We start from the raw sequence: 21,048 nt of genomic DNA, 5'->3' as shown, positions 1-21,048 counted from the left end.
CGCAACGACACCCCCGGAGGGCCCCGGGCCGCCGGCAGGGGCCCCAGCTCCATCTTTGGGTCCGGCGGCATGGGGCCGATCGTCTGGTGCACGAATGACGCCACTCGCCAGGCTCCGACTGCCTGGGTGGTGCTGGTGTTCGCGGGCCGCGGCCCGAGTCCTGTCCATGACCGGCACGGGCCGTTCGGCCCCCAACGAGCCGATCGCCGTGGCCGTCTTCTTCTTAGGGGCCATGGCGACGAAGAACCGCTAGGCTAACTACCAAACCAGATTCTCACAATTGCGCGCCCCCTACCTGGCGCGCCAAAGATGTCGGTGGGAAATGACACCTATGGGATCACAAGAATCCCTACTGCGGTTGCGGGGCGCGGGGTTGAGAGAAGAGCGGGTCTAACAGAGAGCACGCGATTCGTTTATCCAGGTTCGGGCCGCGAGGATGCGTAAAACCCTAGTCCTGCTTTGGTGGATGTATTCTGAGTTCTTGAACTAGCTACAGAGTGTAACGAGCTCCAAAAAGCCGAATCCTTCTCCCGTGTGCCATGGGCCTCCTTTTATAGGCGAAAGGGGCTGCCACAGTGGCACACAGAAGGTGGAAAGTGCTACAGCGTCACGAGCTTATCGCTGGTATTACAGGACAAAGCACATTTAATGCGAGGCTTAGGTGTCCCTTCACTTTATCGGGGACGGGGGCGAGGCCCGTCCCGTCCGTCGCCGCTCCTCCAAGCTTCGACACGTGCCCTGGCCAGCGATGCATGCGGTGCCATGTAGGCGGGCAGGCAGCTGAGGGGGCGCGGTGGTGGAGCCTCCACGAAGGGCTGCATGTTGCCACGCAGGTGCCTGCCCAGCTGGTTGGGTCGGCAGCTGCATGCGAACGGTGACCGAGACTTGGCTGGTCTGGGCCTGACGGTGGCCCTGCTGGTGCGCTTGGCGAGGGCCTTGCCAAATGGCCCGGCAAGGGCCTTGCCGGGTGGCCCGGCAAGGGTCTTGCCGTGGCGCGCAGGCGTCCCCAGCAAGGATCTTGCCGGGGGTCTTGTGGGTTTCTTCGATGAGGATGGCTGCCTTCCTATCCTCATTTGATTTTGACTATTCTTTGTCTTCACAAAGATCTGCATGCCACCACAAAGGTGCCTCCCGAGCTCTGTCCCAATGCATTTGTCGAGTGTTGGTGGGCTCGAGGGTGGCTCGCTCGGCTGGCGTGGGCGAGCTGCCCCGCAAGGGTCCTTGCCAGGGAAACCTGCTTCGTCCATATGATCTTTTTTTGGCCTTTGTCCTTGTCGTTGCTTTGCTTCGTCTTGTGCCTCGGCTTCTCTCCGGCTCCCCTTTCCCTGCCCTGTTATGCGCGGCCGTAGCGGGAGGCTCTGACTGCCCATGCACAAGTAAATGGGTCAAAAGGAGAGCCCCTACTTTTGTACACCGACATAGCAAATCATCTAACCTCTAGGACATGATACTACATGAAACTCCCTTGTAGTAGGATTACACTTTCTACAAAATATTACTAGTACTTCCATCCTGGAGTACTTCCATCCTAGGAAATCAGATCAAGATGAAACATATTGCAAAATCATTATTTGCCACAACTTCCAGGCTTAACCAATCCACCAATCCTGCATGCCATCCCTAAAGAGGTGCTCCAACCATGTTTTACCAAGAAATAATATTAGTCATCTTCAGAAAAGAGATACTCCTATATATATAAAAGAAACAAACTACTCGGAAATCCGTTGGTGTTCCCAGGAGCACGCGCCTCTAGCCATACTCCCATAAATCAATCCATCCATCACTTATTTGAAGGATAACATACCAAAATGTAGGACATAAACAAGCATACAATCTTACTGCCATCATCAAGATTGGGTAGATGTAACTGCGAAAAGGAAGAGTGCCGCAATGTGTAGCTTGTCTAAGAGATGTCCAACGATATGGCTTGCATTACGCCGACGTGGTACATATATAATTTGTACTTATATATTTATGAAGGAAGATATATAAAAATTATTTCACCACATATATATTATCAAGTAAGATAGATAGATTTGGCAGAGGATGTACCTTTTAACAAATTGAAACCTTAACCCCCTTCAGTACCGCACACTACATATGCCCCTCCCTTCATGCCAAGATTGATACCCAGCTCCAACCATTGGGGATTATTGTTGTCATTAGCATCCTGATCCACTATCCCTGGAGGTAGAGTCATCCGATTAGCAACGACAAAGGCGCCAACATTGCCTCCTAAACCGTTATCATCGTGTGGACTTACCCTACATTATTGTCCCACCAGCTGTTTTCCCTGTCGGGGGGGGGGGGGGGGGGGGGGGGGGGGGCACTTTGATGCCTTACCTTATGATAGTCTGTGTCGCTAATCTACCATTATCCTGACAAGTTTTATAGTATTTTTCTTCAAGAACAGCTATATACTTTTTCATCATTTCAGGGATCGCTACACATTTACCTGGAGCCGGCTTAGTTCATCGGTAGAACAATGAAGGTTTAATATCTAGAGGCCACCATGGTTTGGCAGTGCTACCATAACCATGTTTGCTATTCGCCGGCAAAGATAGAACGAACGAGCAACGCAGATCATCCAGTACTACAATCCTATCTTTTTCTCAAAAAAAAACAAATTTTGTAAGGCATCGTATGCAATATTCCTAAAATGTGAAATCGAGAGCTTATAACCAGAAAATCCAAGAATTATCATGGCAACGTAAAAAGTGTGGTAAAACAAATATGACTAAAATCTGACATGATCCGTACACGACAGATAATATTTGGCCTGCACGGTGTGAATAGTCACCTCACATTCTAGGTGCAGGACACCCCCTTCAGTATATCCTCCATGAGCAAAGGACAACTAGCTACAAGTTGCTTGAATCCATTAGTTGCCATGACAGCACGTAGTTTGTCCCGTGGTGAACTTATAAACTGAATGCAAGCTTCCTTAAGATCCTCGCAGTGATGCTGCTCTGCTAGAAGCAACGTGGTTGCAACTGTCTCGACATCAATGCCCTCATAGAGCTTGTCTTCACACATGACCTTCAACCTATCTACTCCGTACCTGTCCGCGGCAACTAGCAAGTGTTGTAGCCTTACAATTTTGCCTTCGTCTTCATCGTCATCTGGCATAGCGTCCGTGTACATGAAGTGAAGAAGTGCCTCAAAGACCTCGGGCTCCATGTCGTCCACCATGATGTGCCCTGTCTTGCTTTCCTTCATCGGTCCAAAGAGCTCGGCCTTGAAAACCTTAGAACGTGCAGCCAACACACATCTATGGGCTCTGAACAGCTGGTCGCGCACACTGAACATCACATCTGCACCTTCTTCATCCTTGAGCATGTGCTCAAGGCTCTCTCGCAGGCTCGGCGGCGGCACCTCGACAGGTCTCCTGTTGCGCACCGTTCGAGTTTCATGTATGACCTGGAGAACGCATCTTATCGTGAAACGGCCGTTGTTGGCATCCGACAGAGCTCTAACCGTCGATTTCTGGACATATCTCTGGTACCCCCAACTGTAGTGTGGTGCACAGAATGTATGCTCGTCGCAATCGGAGGTTGTAACTTGTACCTGGCCGTCTTGTGAAATATGGAAGCGTTCCTACTCTCCAAAATAGGGAGAGCCGCAGGTATTTATTGATGTCTTACGAGAGACGTCTCGTGGTGTTACAGAGAGAGGGATCGATAGAACGAACCCCAGAGATACATGCGGGATAGGGAGAAGAGATAAGGAGTTAAAACAATAAAACAACTCTATCTCTAACTACCTAGCTTGTCATTCAAGATATTTAACGCATATGCAATATACGTATCTGTTACAATGTTTAACACTCCCCCATAATCAAAACCGAACTAGGTTGAGATTACGACGAAATTCTTCAAAACTTCTGGTTGGTAGTGCCTTTGTGAACCCGTCTGCAAGTTGATCCTTGGATGGAATAAACCGGATCTCTAACTCTTTGTTGGCAACTCTTTCTCTAACAAAATGAAAATCTATCTCGATGTGTTTGGTTCTGGCATGGAAAACTGGATTAGCAGACAAATAAGTTGCTCCAAGATTGTCACACCAAAGAAGTAGAGTTTCAGTTTGCAATATTCCAAGCTCTTTTAAGATGGCTTGAACCCAAATGATCTCAGCGGTAGCATTGGCCAATGCTTTGTACTCAGCTTCAGTACTGGACCTGGACACAGTGGCTTGTTTCTTTGCACACCAAGAAATCAGATTTGGTCCATGAAAGATAGCAAATCCCCCCGTGGACCGACGATCATCCACACACCTAGCCCAATCCGCATCAGAGAAGGCACTGACTCGAGTGGAGGAGGATCGATTTATCATGAGACCCATACTTACTGTATTCTTTACATACCTCAGAATACGTTTTGCTACTGTCCAGTGAGCTGTGGTAGGTGCATGCAGAAATTAACAAACTTTGTTGACTGCAAAGGAGATGTCAGGTCTCGTAAGAGTTAAATACTGGAGTGCACCAACAATACTCCTGTAGCTGGTACTGTCTTCCTGATTCAGGAGTTCTCCTGCTGTCAGGGAGAGAGGTTCTGAGTTAGACAAAGGAGTAGGCGAGGGTTTGCAATCCTGCATGCCAATCCTACTTAAGAGATCAGTAACATATTTTCCTTGTGACAGATGAATGCCATGCTCAGTCTTCTGAACTTCAATACCTAGGAAGTAGTGCAAGTCTCCTAGGTCTTTGAGAGCAAAGTCTGTTCTGAGATCATTTAACAAGGCTAGTAACGATAATATCATCGACATAGATGAGAACAAACATGGTAGTATGAAACTTGTTGTAAATAAACAAAGATGTGTCAGACTTGGAAGGAGCAAAACCAAGTGCTTGCAGTTTCATACTCAACCGCGAGTACCATGCTCGAGGGGCTTGCTTGAGTCCATACAGGGCCTTATCAAGCTTGCAGACATGGAACAGTGCATTTTTATCCTCAAAGCGAGGAGGCTGTTTCATGTACACCTCTTCTTCCAGAACACCATGAAGAAACGCGTTCTGTACATCTAGCTGTCTGAGACACCATCCCCTCGAAACAACAACAGATAGCACAAGACGAATAGTAGCTGCTTTGACAACAGGACTAAAGGTGTCCTCGTAGTCAATGCCATAGCGTTGTTTAAAACCCTTTGCAACTAGGCGAGCTTTGTAGCGACCAATGGAACCATCAGATTTCCTCTTAATTCTCTAAACCCATTTGCAGTCAATGAGATTTGTACCTTCTCGAGGAGGGACGAGATGCCATGTCTTGTTACGTTGCGAAGCAGAGAATTCTTCCTCCATTGCATGTTTCCAGCGCGAGTCACCAAGAGCTGCAGCTAAAGTATTAGGCTCACTAGATTCTCCTGTTAAACATGTGAGGTCATATTTGGAAATATTCTTGTAATTAATTCTTGTAGTGACTCCTTTTTGTAACCTAGTGCGTGGTGGCGTAGGGGGTCATGTAGAAGGTGCAGCCGCAGGAGATCCAGGCGATTGGAGCGGATCAGCCGCAATGGATCCCGAAGGCGATCCGGGAGCGCTGACAGCGCCCGATCCCGAGGGCGCGTCATGGGCCGCACCGGCCGAGGCGTCAGAAGGATCTGCCTCAGGAAAGAGCGGAGCAACCGTGCGCGGGTGGTCGGGCGAGACCGCGCGAGTGGAGGGCCCGGGCGTGGGGGACCGCCACGCGGAGGCCTCTGGCTGGTTGGGCCGGCATGCATGCATCGGGTGGGGAAACCCTAGTGAAGGCCCCGCCGACCGCGCGGATCCCGTGGCAGCTGGGTGCGCTGCACCTGACGCGCCTGGCGCGGTCTCCTGGGAGGATCCCGAAGGCGATTGCGCTGCAGAGGGTGGCGATCCCGAAGCAGATACGCCAGGGGAACCCGTGCACATAAAATGTTGCGCTGTAGCATCAATTTCATCTTGATTTTCTGGTGGATGTGCATCATTTTCTTCGCTGGGACTTGCTGAAACAGTAAACTCAGGCACACCATTAGGAGAGTTAGACAAATATTGATCATTGCAATTATTTTCTTCCCCACTAGCTGCACCGAAGAGATGTGAGGGTAAGAGAAGGATTTCTTTTCTAAGGAGAGCTCCGACATTAGGATGAAGAGTGGAGAAAGGAAATTGAGTCTCATCAAAAACCACATCACGGGAGATATACACTCGTCCGGTGGAAACATCTAAACATTTGACTCCTTTGTGTTGTGCACTGTAGCCAAGGAAAACGCATTGTTTCGACCGGAACATAAGTTTCCGATTGTTATAGGGACGAAGATTGGGCCAACAAGCACACCCAAACACACGAAGTGGTGCATAGTCAGGTTTGACATGCAAAAGACGTTCGGTAGGAGTTTCATTCTTGATAACACGACTAGGCAGAATATTGATAAGGTGTACATCGGTGAGAAAGGCTTCGTCCCAAAATTTCAGTGGCATAGATGCGGCAGCAAGTAATGCGAGGCCTACTTCAACATTAATGTGTTTGTGATTGCGTTCAGCAGACCCATTTTGCTGATGAGCGTGAGGACATGAAACATGATGAGATATTCCCAATTTTTGAATAAACGAGTTGAGTTTCTCATATTCACCGCCCCAGTCAAACTGGATGGCGATGATTTTGCTATCAAACTTTCTTTCAAAAAATGCTTGAAAGTTATGGAAAACTTGAAATACATCTGATCTTTTCTTGAGAAAATAAATCCACGTATACTTGCTAAAGTCATCAATGAAGCTAACATAATATGCATGTTTACCAACAAAGACAGGAGCAGGGCCCCACACATCAGAAAAAATGAGTTGTAATGGTTTGGTAGAAACACTAGTTGAGACAGGATATGGTAACTGATGACTTTTGGCTCTTTGGCACGAATCACAAATTGTTTCAGAATTATGCTCACCAACAACTGGGAGTTTATTCTTGCTAAGTACTTGCTTGACAATAGTAAAGGAAGGATGACCTAAACAGGCATGCCATTGCTCTAAGGAGAGTTTAATGGCGGCACAAACTTGTTTATTGAATCTGCTAACTTTGGGAATCAACGGGTAGAGTCCGTCCACGCATCTACCTCGGTAGAGGATTTGCCTCGTGACCTGATCCTTGATCAAGAAAAAGAAGGGGTGAAACTCTAAAAACACATGATTGTCAAGAGCAATGCGATGAACAGATAAGAGATTCTTTGATGAGCTAGGGCAGTGATGAATATTATTAAGATGAATATCTCTATGAGAGGAATGAATAATTGAATGACCAATATTTCTTATCTCCATACCTGTTCCATCTGCATTATGAACTTGATCTTGCCCATGGTATCTCTCATGCATTGTGACCTTCTCTAGCTCGTGGGTGATGTGATCCGTTGCTCCGGAGTCCACATACCAATTGGTGTCCACACCATAGGATGTGTTGGCTCATGCGGCAACCTTCTTCTTATCTTCAGCATACCGCCACTTGCATTGCTTTGCTATGTGATTAGTTTTCTTACAAATTTGACACTTGCCTTCATACTCATCATACCCGCGAAAATTGTTGTTGTAGTGGTTTTGGCCGCCCCTATTGTTGGTGTAGAAGGGTCGGCCTCCTCCCTGATAGTGGTTGCCGTGGTCGCCACCGCCACCACCATAGTAGCCTCCGCCGCCGCCGCTATTGTTGGGGTAGTGGCTGCCGCCACCGTTTCCAGTGCGACCACCGCTGTCGCCGTTGTTGGGGTAGCCTCCGCCGCCGACGCCGTTGTTGGGGTAGGGGCTACCACCGCCGCAATAGCCCTTGGCCGAGCCACCTCCTCGGCCGCGTGATGCGGCGTTTGCCGATGATTTGAAGGCACCAGCGCCCGTGCCCTGGAACATCTCGACCCTCTGATCGAAAGTGGCCACCATGCCGAAGAGCTCATCGACTGTGACATCATCAGGACGCACATCAAGTGCAGAGATTATTGGCTGATAGTCCATGTCAAGACCGGATATGATGTGGGAGACGAGTTCATTCTCTGTGATGGGTTTTCCTGCTGCTGCTAGCTCATCGGCGAGACCGCGCATGTGCTCAAAGTACACAGAGGCGGATTGGGTTCCTTTCTGGGCGGTGGCGAGGGATATGCGGACATGGTTAGCTTTGGATCTGGATTGGGCAGAGAACATATTGGCAAGAGCTGACCATATGGCGGCAGAAGTTTCTAGGGAAGCTACTTGAACTAACACTTTCTTGGAGAGGTTGCGGAGCAAGTAGGTGATGATCTGTTGATCTTGGATCAACCAAGGCGCATAAGCAGGGTTTGGAACAACCTGATATTTGCCCTTGGAGGTTTTGCTGGTTAGGGTTTTTGGTGGTTCGGCTATGGTTTGGTCGATGTATCCAAAGAGACCGGCCCCCATGATCTGGGAGCGGGCTTGAGCACGCCAGAGTATGTAGTTGGATCGGGTAAGTGGTTTGGAGACATTGTTGTTGAGACCGGAGGAAACAACGGATGAGGATGTCGACATAGTCGAGTTCAAGGAAGGGAATGGCTAGACGAGATGAAAGAAGATGACTCTGATTACCATGTGAAATATGGAAGCGTTCCTACTCTCCAAAACAGGGAGAGCCGCAGGTATTTATTGATGTCTTACGAGAGACGTCTCGTGGCGTTATAGAGAGAGGGATCGATAGAACGAACCCCAGAGATACATGCGGGATAGGGAGAAGAGATAAGGAGTTAGAATAATAAAACAACTCTATCTCTAACTATCTAGCTTGTCATCCAAAATATGTAACGCATATGCAATATACGTATCTGTTAAAATGTTTAACACGTCTAATTTCTCCACCACGTCCAAGGAGAAGCGCGTCCTCACGTTGTTCGCTTTGCTGGTGCAATACAGATAACAGGAGGTCATGTCGCTAGATTTGTCTTTCTGCTCCCCGTCGGGGTAGAACTTGATCGTCCACGCGTAGCCGCCGACGCTGAACGTGCTCGAGCTGACAAACTCGCCGGCACCAATGCCCTCAAGCAGCGGGTAATCGCGCACCACGAAATTGTGGGCCGACATGGCGCTCTCAGTGGAGCAGGTCGACGACGTCTCGGACTGGCACTCGCCATGGAGGAAAAGTCCGCTGTTAACGTTGCCCATCGCAATAGGGGAGTGCAGGGCGCGATGGGTAGGTCACGACTTATGAGCGTGGTCTTGTGTATATGTATACGGAGAACTTGACCTTATTATCCGCATATACGGCCGGTGTCGTACTATATATTCTCTCCGCTCTGCCATGTAAGGAGAAAAGACTCCGAGACAAGAAGAACGACGGTGCTGAGTCAATGTGGGAATCAGGGATCTGTACCAGTTCTTGTCAAACTAAGAGTCCTTTGTGCACGCGTTCTGATTTTTTTATTTTTTCAGATACACTTTATTGGTTTATATAATTTCAAACTAAGAGCATGGAGGACTTTTTTTTTCTAGCAATCAATCAAATCTGCATACATGTACACGTAAAAACAACAAGGTAGGGCGAGCGGCCCACCTTGCCCTACCGAATCCTCCGACTGTGCATGTTTTTCCTCGGCCTAACTTGTTCGTTTCTCTTTGGTAAACAATTTCTCTAATGATGCCTCAGCTTATTGATTCTCGCAACTCGCACCCTCTATTGTTGTCTCAGCTTATTGATTCTCTCCACCCACGCATATATAAGTTGATCTGATTCGTTGCAAAAATAAGTGATGGATAACTATTCGTTAGCAATCGGATCTTGTTTTCTAGCATAGATGTGATGTAGTTCAGTTGTTGGCTGCCATAAGGTAAGGTTCGAAGAGAATGTTGTGAGCTCGATCCCTCCTCATGCACTCTTTTTTTAACGGAAATACTAACGCCCACACGTGTGGGCATTCTTCAACTCGCCCATACGCCTGAATCGTCGTTGATTATCTTTTGCACGAATCTTGACACCAAAAGGTGGATTTGGTGTGCCACGTAGGACGAGACTGGTGTGTGGTTCTTAGAGAGTTTGCTCACACGTCCCGCACCACCCTGTTTGCCAGCTGCCTGTGTGGGCGAACTAATTTCTACCCACACAACCACCACCTAGTCCATGCGCTGTGTGGGCAAACTGCTTTTCGTCCACACGACACTCCTACGTTACGCGAACGTGGCAACTAGATAACTGCTTTTCGTCCGCACTAGAACTGCAGTTACGCGAACGTGGCAACTAAGTAAACACAAATGGCAACTGTGATTCTTTGCTAGACGGCAACTGCAGTTGCGCGTACGTGGCAACCAGATAAACACACATGACAATTGTGATTAACTATACATGGCAACTATGATGGGACCACACGTGGCAAATAGGTAAACGCACATGGCAACTATTGTTTGACCATATGTGGCAAGTAGTTAATCACACACGGCAACTACGGTTTGATTACACGCGGCAACTACCATAAATTAGACATGACAACTATAGTTAATCAAAACAGATAGAGTTGTCATGCTTTTACAACTACACTTGCTATTCAGGATAACTACATCTGCCAACCAGGATGGCATCTAAATCGTCATCCCGCGGGTACCTAACGAAGCTGCGCCAGGACGTGTGGGCATTTTTACTTCGTGCCACACACGCGGGGTGAAATGAGTAGTATTTTGTTGGACTTGTGGCACGAAGTAGTCGCGCCCACACGTGTGGGCAATTCTAATGTCCGCCAACACACAACCCGTGTGAGCTGCCTCCTACTCATACCACACACGATGTGTGGCCAGATTTTTTAACGCCCACACATGTGGGTGTTATTGGCGTCCTTTTTTAATCGATAGGAAGAACACTCAAGGCCCACGTTTAACTCGAGCCGACATAGTTCATCAATGGAACAATGAAGGGAAGGTTTAATTTCCAGAGGCCACCATGGTTTGGCCGCCCTACTGTAACCGTGTTTGCTACTCGCTGGCATATATGGCACGGACGAGCAATGCAAACCATTCAGGACTAAAATCCTATCTTTTCTTGATTTTTTTTGTAAGCCATCGTATGCAATTCCTAAAAAGCAAAATTGAGTAGCTTTTAAGCAAAAAAACCAAGAATTATCACGGCAACATGCAAAAAAAAACAATAATTATGATGATACCATATACCTTATCGCAAAAAAAGTGTGGTAGAATGAAGATGACTAAAATCAAACATGGTCAGTAAATGTGCATAATATTTTGCCTGCTCAATGTGAGTAGTCACCTCACTTTCTAGGCGCAGGACACACCCTTCAGTATGTCCTCCATGAGCAAAGGACAACTAGCTACGAGTTGCTTGAATCCATTTGTGGCCATGACAGCCCGTAGTATATCCCATGGTGAATTTATAAACTGAATGCAAGCTTCCTTAAGATCATTGTAGTGATGCTGCTCTGGTAGAAGCAACGTGGTCGCGACCGTTTCAACATCGATGCCCTCATAGAGCTTGTCTTCACACATGATCTTCAACCTATCCACTCTGTACCTGTCCGCGGCAACAAGCAAGTGTTGTAGCCTTTCAATTTTGCGTTCGTCTTCTTCTTCATTTGGCATAGCATCCATGTATATGAAGTTTTTTTTTAGAATCATCGGGGGGGGGGGGGGGGGGGGGAGTTCCCCCAACTAAATATATTACTCAAAGGACTGCCGAGGCAGTAAGAACATCATTACATAGGCACGATGCATCGTGCAGAAAGGTAGGAACGCCACGAGAAGACGTCCTCCTTGTCTTGTCTAAGCACAAGACGATGAGACCACAGGTCCAGTGCGGAAATAAGGTTTCTAAGGGTTATTACAGAACTTTGATCAATCGTCCTAAATACCATGTCGTTGCGAGCAGACCAGATCATCCATAACAGGGCCACGAGGACTGAAGGCCATGCAGAGGTAGGGAGGTGAGTAGGGATATCGACATCCCAGAGGTCTGTGATGTCATCAGACTGAGGCAGAAAACCAAGGCGTTGCCAGATCCTGTTGGTGAGGGGGCATGATATGAACAGGTGGTTGGAGTCTTCTGGCAGCCTCGCGCACCGATGGCATATATCTGAGACGATTATATGTTTGTGTGCAAGGTTGCACCTGGTGTTGAGGCGATCCTTGAAGAGCAGCCAAGCGAAGACTTTGAGCTTACGAGGAATCTTTGCAGACCAGATGAGCGGGGCATGATGATCGTGCTCTGTTTGCTCCATGAGGGCGGCGTATGCATGCTTGGTGGAGAAGGCAATGCCGTGTCGGAGGAACCGTTGGTCTTCCCCAGCCGAGGGCATGAAATCCTGCAAAAGAGCCACAAGCGAGACAAGTTCTTGTTCTGCCGAAAGAGAGAGACGGTTACGGAGGTTAGCTTGAATACCGAAATGCATAATGTTAGCCACTTTCACCAGCTGTAGAGTGGAGTGGGAGAATAAGTGGGGGAAGGTAGTGGCTAGTGGTTGTGGAGTCAACCAGGTATCTAGCCAAAAGTAGGTGTGTGAGCCGCTGTTTGTCAACACAAAGGTTATATTTTGAAGGGAGGCGAGCTGTTGTGAAATTGTGCGGCAAAGGAAGGAGGTTTGCGGGGGTGGGGAGACTAGAGCATTAGGGTGTTGGAGATCTAGCCATTCTAGCCAAGGGGTTTGAGTATTGGAGAGTGCTTTGGCAGTGAATTTCATGAGAAGGCAGTTGTTTTGTACATGTAGGTTTTTAAGCCCTAAACCACTGTATTTTTTGGTAAGCAGACATTTTTCCATGCAATAAGACATTGAGCACCTGAGCAAGCGTCCTCCCCTGCCCAAAAGAATGCTCTCCTCAGCGAGTCCAGAGTTTTAATTGTTTTCTTTGGTATGCGGAACACAGACATGAAATAGACAAGGATTGAGTCCAAGACCGAAGAGATGAGAATGAGCCGATCACCTTTATCAAGAAGCTTAGCACGCCAGCCAGAGAGTAGTTTCCTAGCTCGTTCTAACAGAGGATTGAACATATTATTGAGGTGTCTGGTGGGGGCGAGAGGGAGACCTAGATATGTTTGCGGGAAGGAGGCACAAGAGCATCCCATGGCCAAGGCGATGTTATTAGACGTGGTATCGTCTGTGTGTAGGGTGGCTAGGGTAGTCTTAGTAAAGTTGATGGTGAGGCCGGTGGCAAGTGCAAAGGTGGTTAAGATGTTTTAGAGGGTTGAGGCGGCAGCCGGAGAGGCGGCAGCTACGATGAGCGTGTCATCGACGTATTGGAGGACAATGGGAGGCAGATGGGAGAAGATGGGATGGTGGAGTGTAGGGTCTGAGTTTTGGAGGATGAGTTGTTGAAGGAGGTCAGCGACGATGAGAAAGAGGTAGGGGGAGACAGGGTCGCCCTGCCTCAAGCCATTTTTGCATTGGATCCATTTGCCCGGAACCCTGTTCAGAAGAATGGCCGTTTTGCCGGTGAGGAGGATGTTTTGGATCCACCGGCGGAAGGTGGAGGAGAAGCCCCGCACAGCCAGAATTTTTTGTAGAGCAGGCCATGCGACAGAGTCGAAGGCTTTTCGGAAATCTAACTTGAATACCATGGTAGGTTTTTCGCGAGAGTGGCAGGAGCTAATGAGATCGACTGCGAAGACAAAGTTTTCAGCGATGTTTCTACCAGCACTACAAGAAATCTGTTAATACGTGACGGTATTAGTCCGTCACAAATAAGTGGAAAACTGTCATGGGTGCCCATGCATGACGGACCTGAAGTCCGTCATGTATATCGCGTCATAATTTGAGATTGTGCCTTCCTTGACGGATCTTGACCGTCATGGATCTGCCCCAAGCCCGCCTAGGCCCAAACCATTGTGACGGAACAAGTCGTCATAGCCTGACGCCACGTTGGATTTTTGATTCGCCAAGTGAAATGATGTGGCTGCCTACGTGGATACTACTTTTCGTCACAGAAATCGTCACAAATGTAGGCACAATTTAAATATGGTCCAGCCAATTTATTTTAGCCCAATTTTGACACAGTATATTTTTTAGCCAATTTTGGCCCGAAGAAAAAGTAATTTCAAACAATTCACGCAATATGCGGCCATCTGTATGTAAATATTTTTCTCAAAAAAATCCTGTGTGTATATACAACATAGCAGTTTACAAATCCTTCCATGTAATGATAATTTACAACACTAAATATATCACACAACAAGGTTAAGAAGCAGTACAATCCAGTTTACATCAACAAAACATATAAACTTTTGAAGCTGCTGTTGAGGTTCTTCGTCGACTGTCCTGATGGCAACTATCATGTCCTGGCGCAGATTATGATGGGTAGCACTTTGTAGACCACTACCCAATGATACCTAGCATATTTAAAAGAACATTAGATTTTTGTAGATTCATAGATAGTAGAGACAACAGTATTACAAGTGTAAAAAGTGTATTACATGTCCACTTGGCCAGTATTGAGAGTACTATTACTTATAACAGGAAAAATAATGAAATGAAACAAACCAGTATATTTGTATAGAAGGTGACAGGACCTGCAAATATAATTTATTACATGGCTTACAAATCATTTCATGGTTATTAAGGTACAAGCTAAATCATAAAACATGAACACCAACTGAACATAATACTAGTACTAAGTCACCTTAGTTTACGCAATCTAGAATACTTCACGCACCGAATTAATTACGTAGGACATGGGATGTCAGGGGATTTACATGTATGTCATGTAGTAACAATCACTAAGCTGTTTTGATGGAATTGCACAAGGCAAGATTTTTTTGGTTTGATGTGATCAAACATCTCAGCAGCACATGTGAAAGACACGACAAGGTTTGGAACTAACACAATCCAATTTACATAAACAGAACATGTAAACGATTGAGGTTGTTATTCTGGTTCTCGCCGTCGGCCCTCCTGATGGTTGCCTGCTACCTAATGATACCTAGCATATTTGTACCAACAAACTATTTGAGGTTGTTATTGAGGTTCTTGTCGTCAGCCTTCCTGATAGTAGCCCTCTACCTAATACCTTAGCATATTTACAACAAAATTAGACATTAGATAGTAGAAATAAGAGATTAGAACAAACATTAAAATAAATGACATGCTTTCCAAAATTCTTAAAACATACCATGGCCACAAATGAGAATAACATTATATACTATAAAACAATAATAATCATGTTGTTGCTTAACATTAATCCAAATAGAAGTGTGTCAAATGAAAGTCTATTCAAGTTGACCTTTAAGTGACAAGGTAACAGAAGATAGATTTCAGAACTCCTAGTACTCAGCAGCAGTTGAGGCCATATAAATCCACGGGAAAATGGCATCACTAATAAGCAATATCAATGGCGCGGAGCCGCTGCTCATCGACCCGGCCGGCGTAAACATCAAATGTTCATGTGTCAACAAGTTCACTCATGAAACTAAATATTTGTCAAGGATCTGAAAATAGCAACCAACACTTGCTTGACACGTAAACTTCAATTGGCATTTAAAATACCTAACTCTGAACTAGATCAACTAAATAGGTGTAGTTCAGTGGTAGTTGAGCTTGTGAATGGAAATAATGAAGAAATCATAGGAGTGGCAGTAGAGAACCAACCCCTGGTTGATCACGGAGCAGCTCCATCACGGCCATCATGGCAACAAGCCCTCTCAAGCTCTATTTTGCGTCATGCAGCAGTGCCACCAAGACCTGCATCCTAAAAAACATAGATCATAATCAGGGAAATTAGAATGTTAAGTTATCAAAGTTAAAAAGAGGGAATAACATCAACAAGATTTAGAAAAAGCAGTAGACAACAATCCCCACTTGTTGGGGGAACTATTGCTGAGGGCGACCTAGATATGGAGGTAGGGAGCAGAGGAGTTGAATAAGAAATGTGTGTGTCATTGTGTTGGCAAGTGCTAGCTCGGTGTGTCTCCAGGTTGAGAGTGAGCTAACATGTATGTTGTCTTGGTACAAGTACTAGTAAGTGCAGAACTAATAGTAGTAGTACTACTATAAATTGACTCACTAATACATGAGTTTAGTACACAAATTGACAAGTTTAAACTCTGTATTATTACTGTAGGACTGCCACACTGTAAATGTAATTTTCTTCTTAGATTCAGATTAAACTAATTCTGATATATATATTCACCGAGCTGCAAGAGACAGTAAAAACAGAAAAAGAAATGCCTAGGAGAAAACACTAAACAGAACATGTCATGATGTTAATACATTAACACAAATCATGTCTTCAAGACCTATTTGATGAAATTATTGACCACACTTGATTACATTTATTCATACTGAATTATATTTTGATAGAAAATAAACTGAATGAATACTGAACACTTGGTTATATTGATTTAGAGAACAGAGATACACCAAACTATCGGAAAAATCTAAACTGAATTAGATTTGGTAGAGAACTAACTAAAATAGATATTGATAGAAGGTCGCATCTGCAGCCGGTTGACGAACATGTGCGGATATATCTACTTGGTACCCTGCAGTGTACAAGATGGAGAGAAAACTCAATGTTAAAAGATTCAGAGAGGAAGCACGACACACACAACATACTGGCTGTTGCACGCACGCACATCTCACTAGTAGACACGCCGGAGCCACCGATTGCTGCTGCTGCCGCCATGTCATCACGCACACACAACGCACCCTACAAGTTGGAGAAGGCAATAGCCACGCTTAGGAAATCGACTGTAGAGGGAGGCCACGCACCAGCCATAGCCTTCCCAGCTTGCCAACGAATGGCTGGTACAGCTACCAGTGTAGGCAAATGAACCGGCGGTCGCAGCAGCAACACAAGGCCATTGTATCGAGGAAGCCAAAAAGAGGGAGGGGCAAGGGCAGCATCACTAACCAGTCGCGACTAGGTGCGGCCTCCACCGAGCAATTGTGGTAACCGGCCACCCGACGGTAGCTCCGGTCTGACAAGACCTGTGTCGGGGTTCAACTTCGTCCCAGATCTGCGTGCGCCGGATCTATAGCAGCAGCCCGAGGCCATGGTATTGAGGACGGGAGAGGATGGGGTAGAAAAAGTCCGCATCCGTGGAGGTGGGGTTGGGTGGAGGAAGGAGAACCAGAGCGGTGGGGGGGGGGGGGCAGCGAAAAGGAGAGGATCAGAGAGAAGGGAGAAGATGTTGGGGCGGCGGCGGTGGGAGAAAGAGATGGGGGGAAGAAGAGGCATAGGGTTCGAAAGTCCTATTCTGAGCTCGAGCTCAGATGGACTCGATATCATAGCCGTCAGCTTTTGCTGAGATTCCTACCGCTGCAGGTATTTCAGTCCGTATATGGACATGTATGCGCTGCTTTTTACCACGTCGTGGCCCACCCAGCTGTCGCTGTCAATGCAACGGCCGTGACGCCTTCAGGGCCGGCTCAGACGTTTGATACCGAATCTTGGTCCACGGCTCAGACGTTTGATACCGAACGGCCGTTGTCCAGCCGGACCCGCACCTAGCTCCTTCCACTACAAGACTCCACGGGCTGCTCCCCCGTTGCCTTATCCTCTTCTTCCTCGCTTTGTAAGAATCAGATCAGAGAAGATGGCAAATGGCAAGCTCATCTTCTTCCTCCCAGGCCGGCCAGGTGCTCCCGCTGATCCCTTGCCCAGTATGCACTGCCAAGGTGGTGACCTTTGTTTCCCGAGCTGGAGAACGGTTCTAATTCACCATGAATACTTGCAGTCTAATTCACCATGATCTCTGCGTAAAAGAACACAGGAGAAATGCCCGTCCACTAACCTTCAGCACATGGCTGCAAAGCAAGCCCACATGTGCAAATTGTCCACCCTCGCAGTCGAGTTCATCACCCCCATCTAGCATACTAACCTTGTATGCCACTCTGCACCATTTCTTTCTCTTCTCTGCCTCGCTGTGGATTGCGACATATGTCTTGTGTCTCTCAATCTCTTCAACTTGATAAGCGCCACATTCATATAATATATGCCTAAACTGTTCAAACATGGCTCTTGTATATATCTTGCTAGCATGCCTTTCCACTTCAAGGTTTGCCCTCATGAGCGGCCTCCCCTGCACAAATAGTACACAAGAATCGTAAATGTTTATTTCTCTATTCATATGTTTGTCACAATGACTTCAACTACATACGACACTCCCAACAAGAAATTCTGACAATTCATGTTCATTTCTCTTCGTAGTTCTCCGATTTCCGGTCAAACTAGAGCCTCATGTATTTCTGAACAAACATGTGCATTGTTCAACCAGGAGGCACATAATCTTTAAGCATATGGTTCGCACTCTCACTCCTTTGTGTGCTGGTCATTTTTACACAAAAAACTCCCTTAAATTAAGGCTTTGCTCATTTCTTACGGATTTCAAACAGGTTTGTCATGTACGAATGTGCCCTAAGCTTGTATTTGTCCAGCAACATCTCCCAAGCTTGCTCGAATTCATCTTCTGTCAAGATGTGATTTATGACCTTATGAAATTCAGATCTGAAATCACTTTTCTTCGTGTACAGACTACCCAATGACTCTTTTGCTTTCTTCAGCACATGCACTTGCACCACCGGTGTGTTGCATCCGGCATAACTTTCTTGATAGCCAGCTCCATAGCCCGGTTCTGGTCTGCAAATGCGAACGGAAAAAATTTCATCAACACCTAATACATCTAAATTTGTACCGGTATCTCACAATTACCAGCACAAAAGTGATTGAGTACTTTCCAAAGAATAACAGAAATTTACTTGTTAGTATGGTCACCGGTGGAGACCCGCCCATCATTCTAAGGAATCCTGAGAAAACCCACTCAAAACTATCTTCAGTTTCATCACGCACGAGCACACCTGCCAGGATCACACTCCGAAAATGATTATTTACCCCTACAAATAGGCCAAAAGGCATGTCGTACAGATTAGTCCGATAAGTCGTGTCAAATGCTATGACATCTCCAAAAAATGAGTACTGAAGCCTGCTGCTCCCATTTGCCCACATCAGATTCTTAATCCTGCCCTCATTGTCAGACTCAACCCTATATGTGAAGTGTGGATCTTTAGCCCCTATCTCTGCAAAAACATCCATTGTCTTCTTCACATTATCTTCTGCATGGTCCCTGATTATCTTCCCACACAGGTTACACAACGACCTCTTAGTGAACGAAACATTTTCCATTGATCCAAAGAAGCCTCCAATGATGTTGTACACCTTTGCTAAGTTCACATTGTTCTGCCTTAACTGTTTCACTAGATCCCTGGTGTACACATCTATGTGCTTGTGTGAGGGCCAATGGATTGTCTCACCAAAATTAGGCAACAACGAGTGGTTGTGACTATCTCTATGCTCTGCAATGTACCATCCGTTTTCCTCCGCTCGTAGCAACCTTATTAGAGCGGGGCACTCGCAACGACAAGACCTGGTGTTCTCCACACCAGCTTTGCCCTGCAAAATGATTTCCAACAAAAGCCAGTGAGTTCAGTAATTTTGTCGACACCACACACAGGACACGAATATGAAGTGCATGTCCCAACATAAAAATAAGTAACAAAAAAAACACCCACCGAGCAACCACAAACTATTTCCTGCATGCTTTTGGTCCTCTCCACATTTAGCCTGCTCTTCCTGTAACGAATGCCAAATCCCTTCTCCCACGAGTACAAATTGTAGAAGTCATACGCCTCACCCATCGAGTCGAATGTTGTGCCGATAACTGGTGTGATAACATTGTCAGTCGGGTTCTCAGCAAAACTCCGCACAGCCTTCTCGAATGCACCGATCCGGTTTGGACAAGGAGGCCTGTTGGTACAGCAGCTCCAATCCTCAACCTACAAACACAGCCACCTCCATAACTCACTCACCAGATTTCACTAAGCATGCATATGCTACTATATTTTTCCAAAATGCATGTAAACTGAAGCAAGATTATGAGTAATTCATACCAATTTCATTATTAAGTCCAATGGCTCTATCAATGAAAACTTACTATAAATGCTTGACTGCAATTGAAATCGATGCTTCTTTTAATCCCAAGTTAGATAATAAATACTTCCTACAAAATTGCTGTTAAATCTAATGGTCATACAAGTAAAAACTCATTCCACAATAATTGACACCAATTTTTCTGTACTTATTATGTATGCTACATTTTAGCTCCACACAAAATCATTATCTAACTGACAGAGCTACTCTGCTACTGATCATGACCAAAATCCAGGAGTAACCTCTTATTCCATCCAGGCACCCGAGGATTCATCTTCCCAGTAGACAGCTCCGACGACGGTGGCGAGCTATCCATCCTGACTGCCGCCGATGGCTTGGCTGACACAATCTGGGCATCGCCACTGACGGCCGAGCGCACATACCCCAGAACGCCCTGCTCCACCACTAGCTGCTGCAACGTCGCATGTACCACATCCGCCTCTAGCAGCACAGGCGCCACCGCCGCCACTAGCGGCGGTACCAAGCTTTCTCCCACCTCCTACAGGAAAGTGGATCTGAGACAGGGGCAAACGATGTTTTGTGAAACTCGAGATCCTGAGTAATGAGATTTGAAAGGAGACTGCGAGGGGGCGAGAAGAACAGATGGACGTACCCATGCATAGGCTGCATCAGGAACTCCATGAATGGTCGCCGCTGGTGCTCCTCCTCCCGATTCTCCAGCAGCTAGCTTCCAAATAAGAGCACCGCTATGGGGAAGAAAGCACTAGACCACGCATTCTCATGCCCGAGCCCACCAAACGGAAAGCTAAAATCCTGGGCCACGGATCAGATGGGAGCGTCGAATCTGGTCCACGGCCCACCCCGTAGACGTCTAACGGCTGGCAGCCCGCGCGCTACAAATAGGCCCACCAGCCATCGCTTTCGCAGACGTATTTGTGCACAATGCACATTTTCCAGCGATTCTCCAGCAGTCGTTCAATAGAATGGCACAGATCCAAACGAGCTATCGAACGCCCAAGATAACGAGCTCATTTGAGCCCGCGCACAAAAGCTCCACGTCCCATAGGGTTAGCTTTTATACGGGGAATGGGTCACGCGGGCTTCGGCGGGCTTTAGCGGGCTAGGGGCTGAACTAGGCCGGTTCTGTTGGGGAACGTAGTAATTTTAAAAAATTTCCTACGCACACGCAAGATCATGGTGATGCATAGCAACGAGAGGGGAGAGTGTTGTCTACGTAC

The 21,048-nt window shown here is 46.7% G+C and overlaps 2 protein-coding genes across 9 annotated transcripts; both read right to left on the bottom strand.

Moving 5' to 3' along the window:
• Positions 1-2,808: 2,808 nt before the first annotated feature.
• On the bottom strand, positions 2,809-9,100 carry LOC125537917 (BTB/POZ and MATH domain-containing protein 2-like). Its single transcript, XM_048701240.1, has 3 exons — positions 8,760-9,100; positions 7,515-8,111; positions 2,809-3,511 (listed from the first exon to the last, which is right to left on the bottom strand). Exons 1-3 carry the CDS (start codon positions 9,098-9,100, stop codon positions 2,809-2,811), a joined length of 1,641 nt encoding a protein of 546 aa, XP_048557197.1.
• A 4,892-nt stretch (positions 9,101-13,992) lies between these two features.
• On the bottom strand, positions 13,993-20,618 carry LOC125539774 (protein FAR1-RELATED SEQUENCE 5-like). 8 transcript variants are annotated; one of them, XR_007297022.1, is made up of 9 exons: positions 20,463-20,618; positions 20,092-20,364; positions 19,432-19,695; positions 18,622-19,312; positions 16,775-18,502; positions 16,497-16,570; positions 16,331-16,403; positions 15,511-15,610; positions 13,993-14,255 (listed from the first exon to the last, which is right to left on the bottom strand). XR_007297022.1 is itself a non-coding variant. In XM_048703288.1 (5 exons), exons 3-5 carry the CDS (start codon positions 19,555-19,557, stop codon positions 18,423-18,425), a joined length of 897 nt encoding a protein of 298 aa, XP_048559245.1. In that variant the 5' UTR covers positions 19,558-19,695; positions 20,092-20,348; positions 20,463-20,585; the 3' UTR covers positions 17,230-18,422. The 8 variants fall into 8 exon arrangements, 1 of the variants encoding a protein (XP_048559245.1); XR_007297021.1 differs by lacking the exons at positions 16,331-16,403; positions 16,497-16,570 and having other exon boundaries at positions 17,658-18,502; XR_007297017.1 differs by lacking the exons at positions 13,993-14,255; positions 15,511-15,610 and having other exon boundaries at positions 16,010-16,403.
• Positions 20,619-21,048: the final 430 nt, after the last annotated feature.

Source organism: Triticum urartu, chromosome 2 (assembly GCF_003073215.2).
Source record: "Triticum urartu cultivar G1812 chromosome 2, Tu2.1, whole genome shotgun sequence".
NCBI lineage: Eukaryota > Viridiplantae > Streptophyta > Magnoliopsida > Poales > Poaceae > Triticum > Triticum urartu.
Note: the sequence above shows the minus strand (reverse complement) of the source record. Positions and strands in the feature narration are given on the sequence as shown.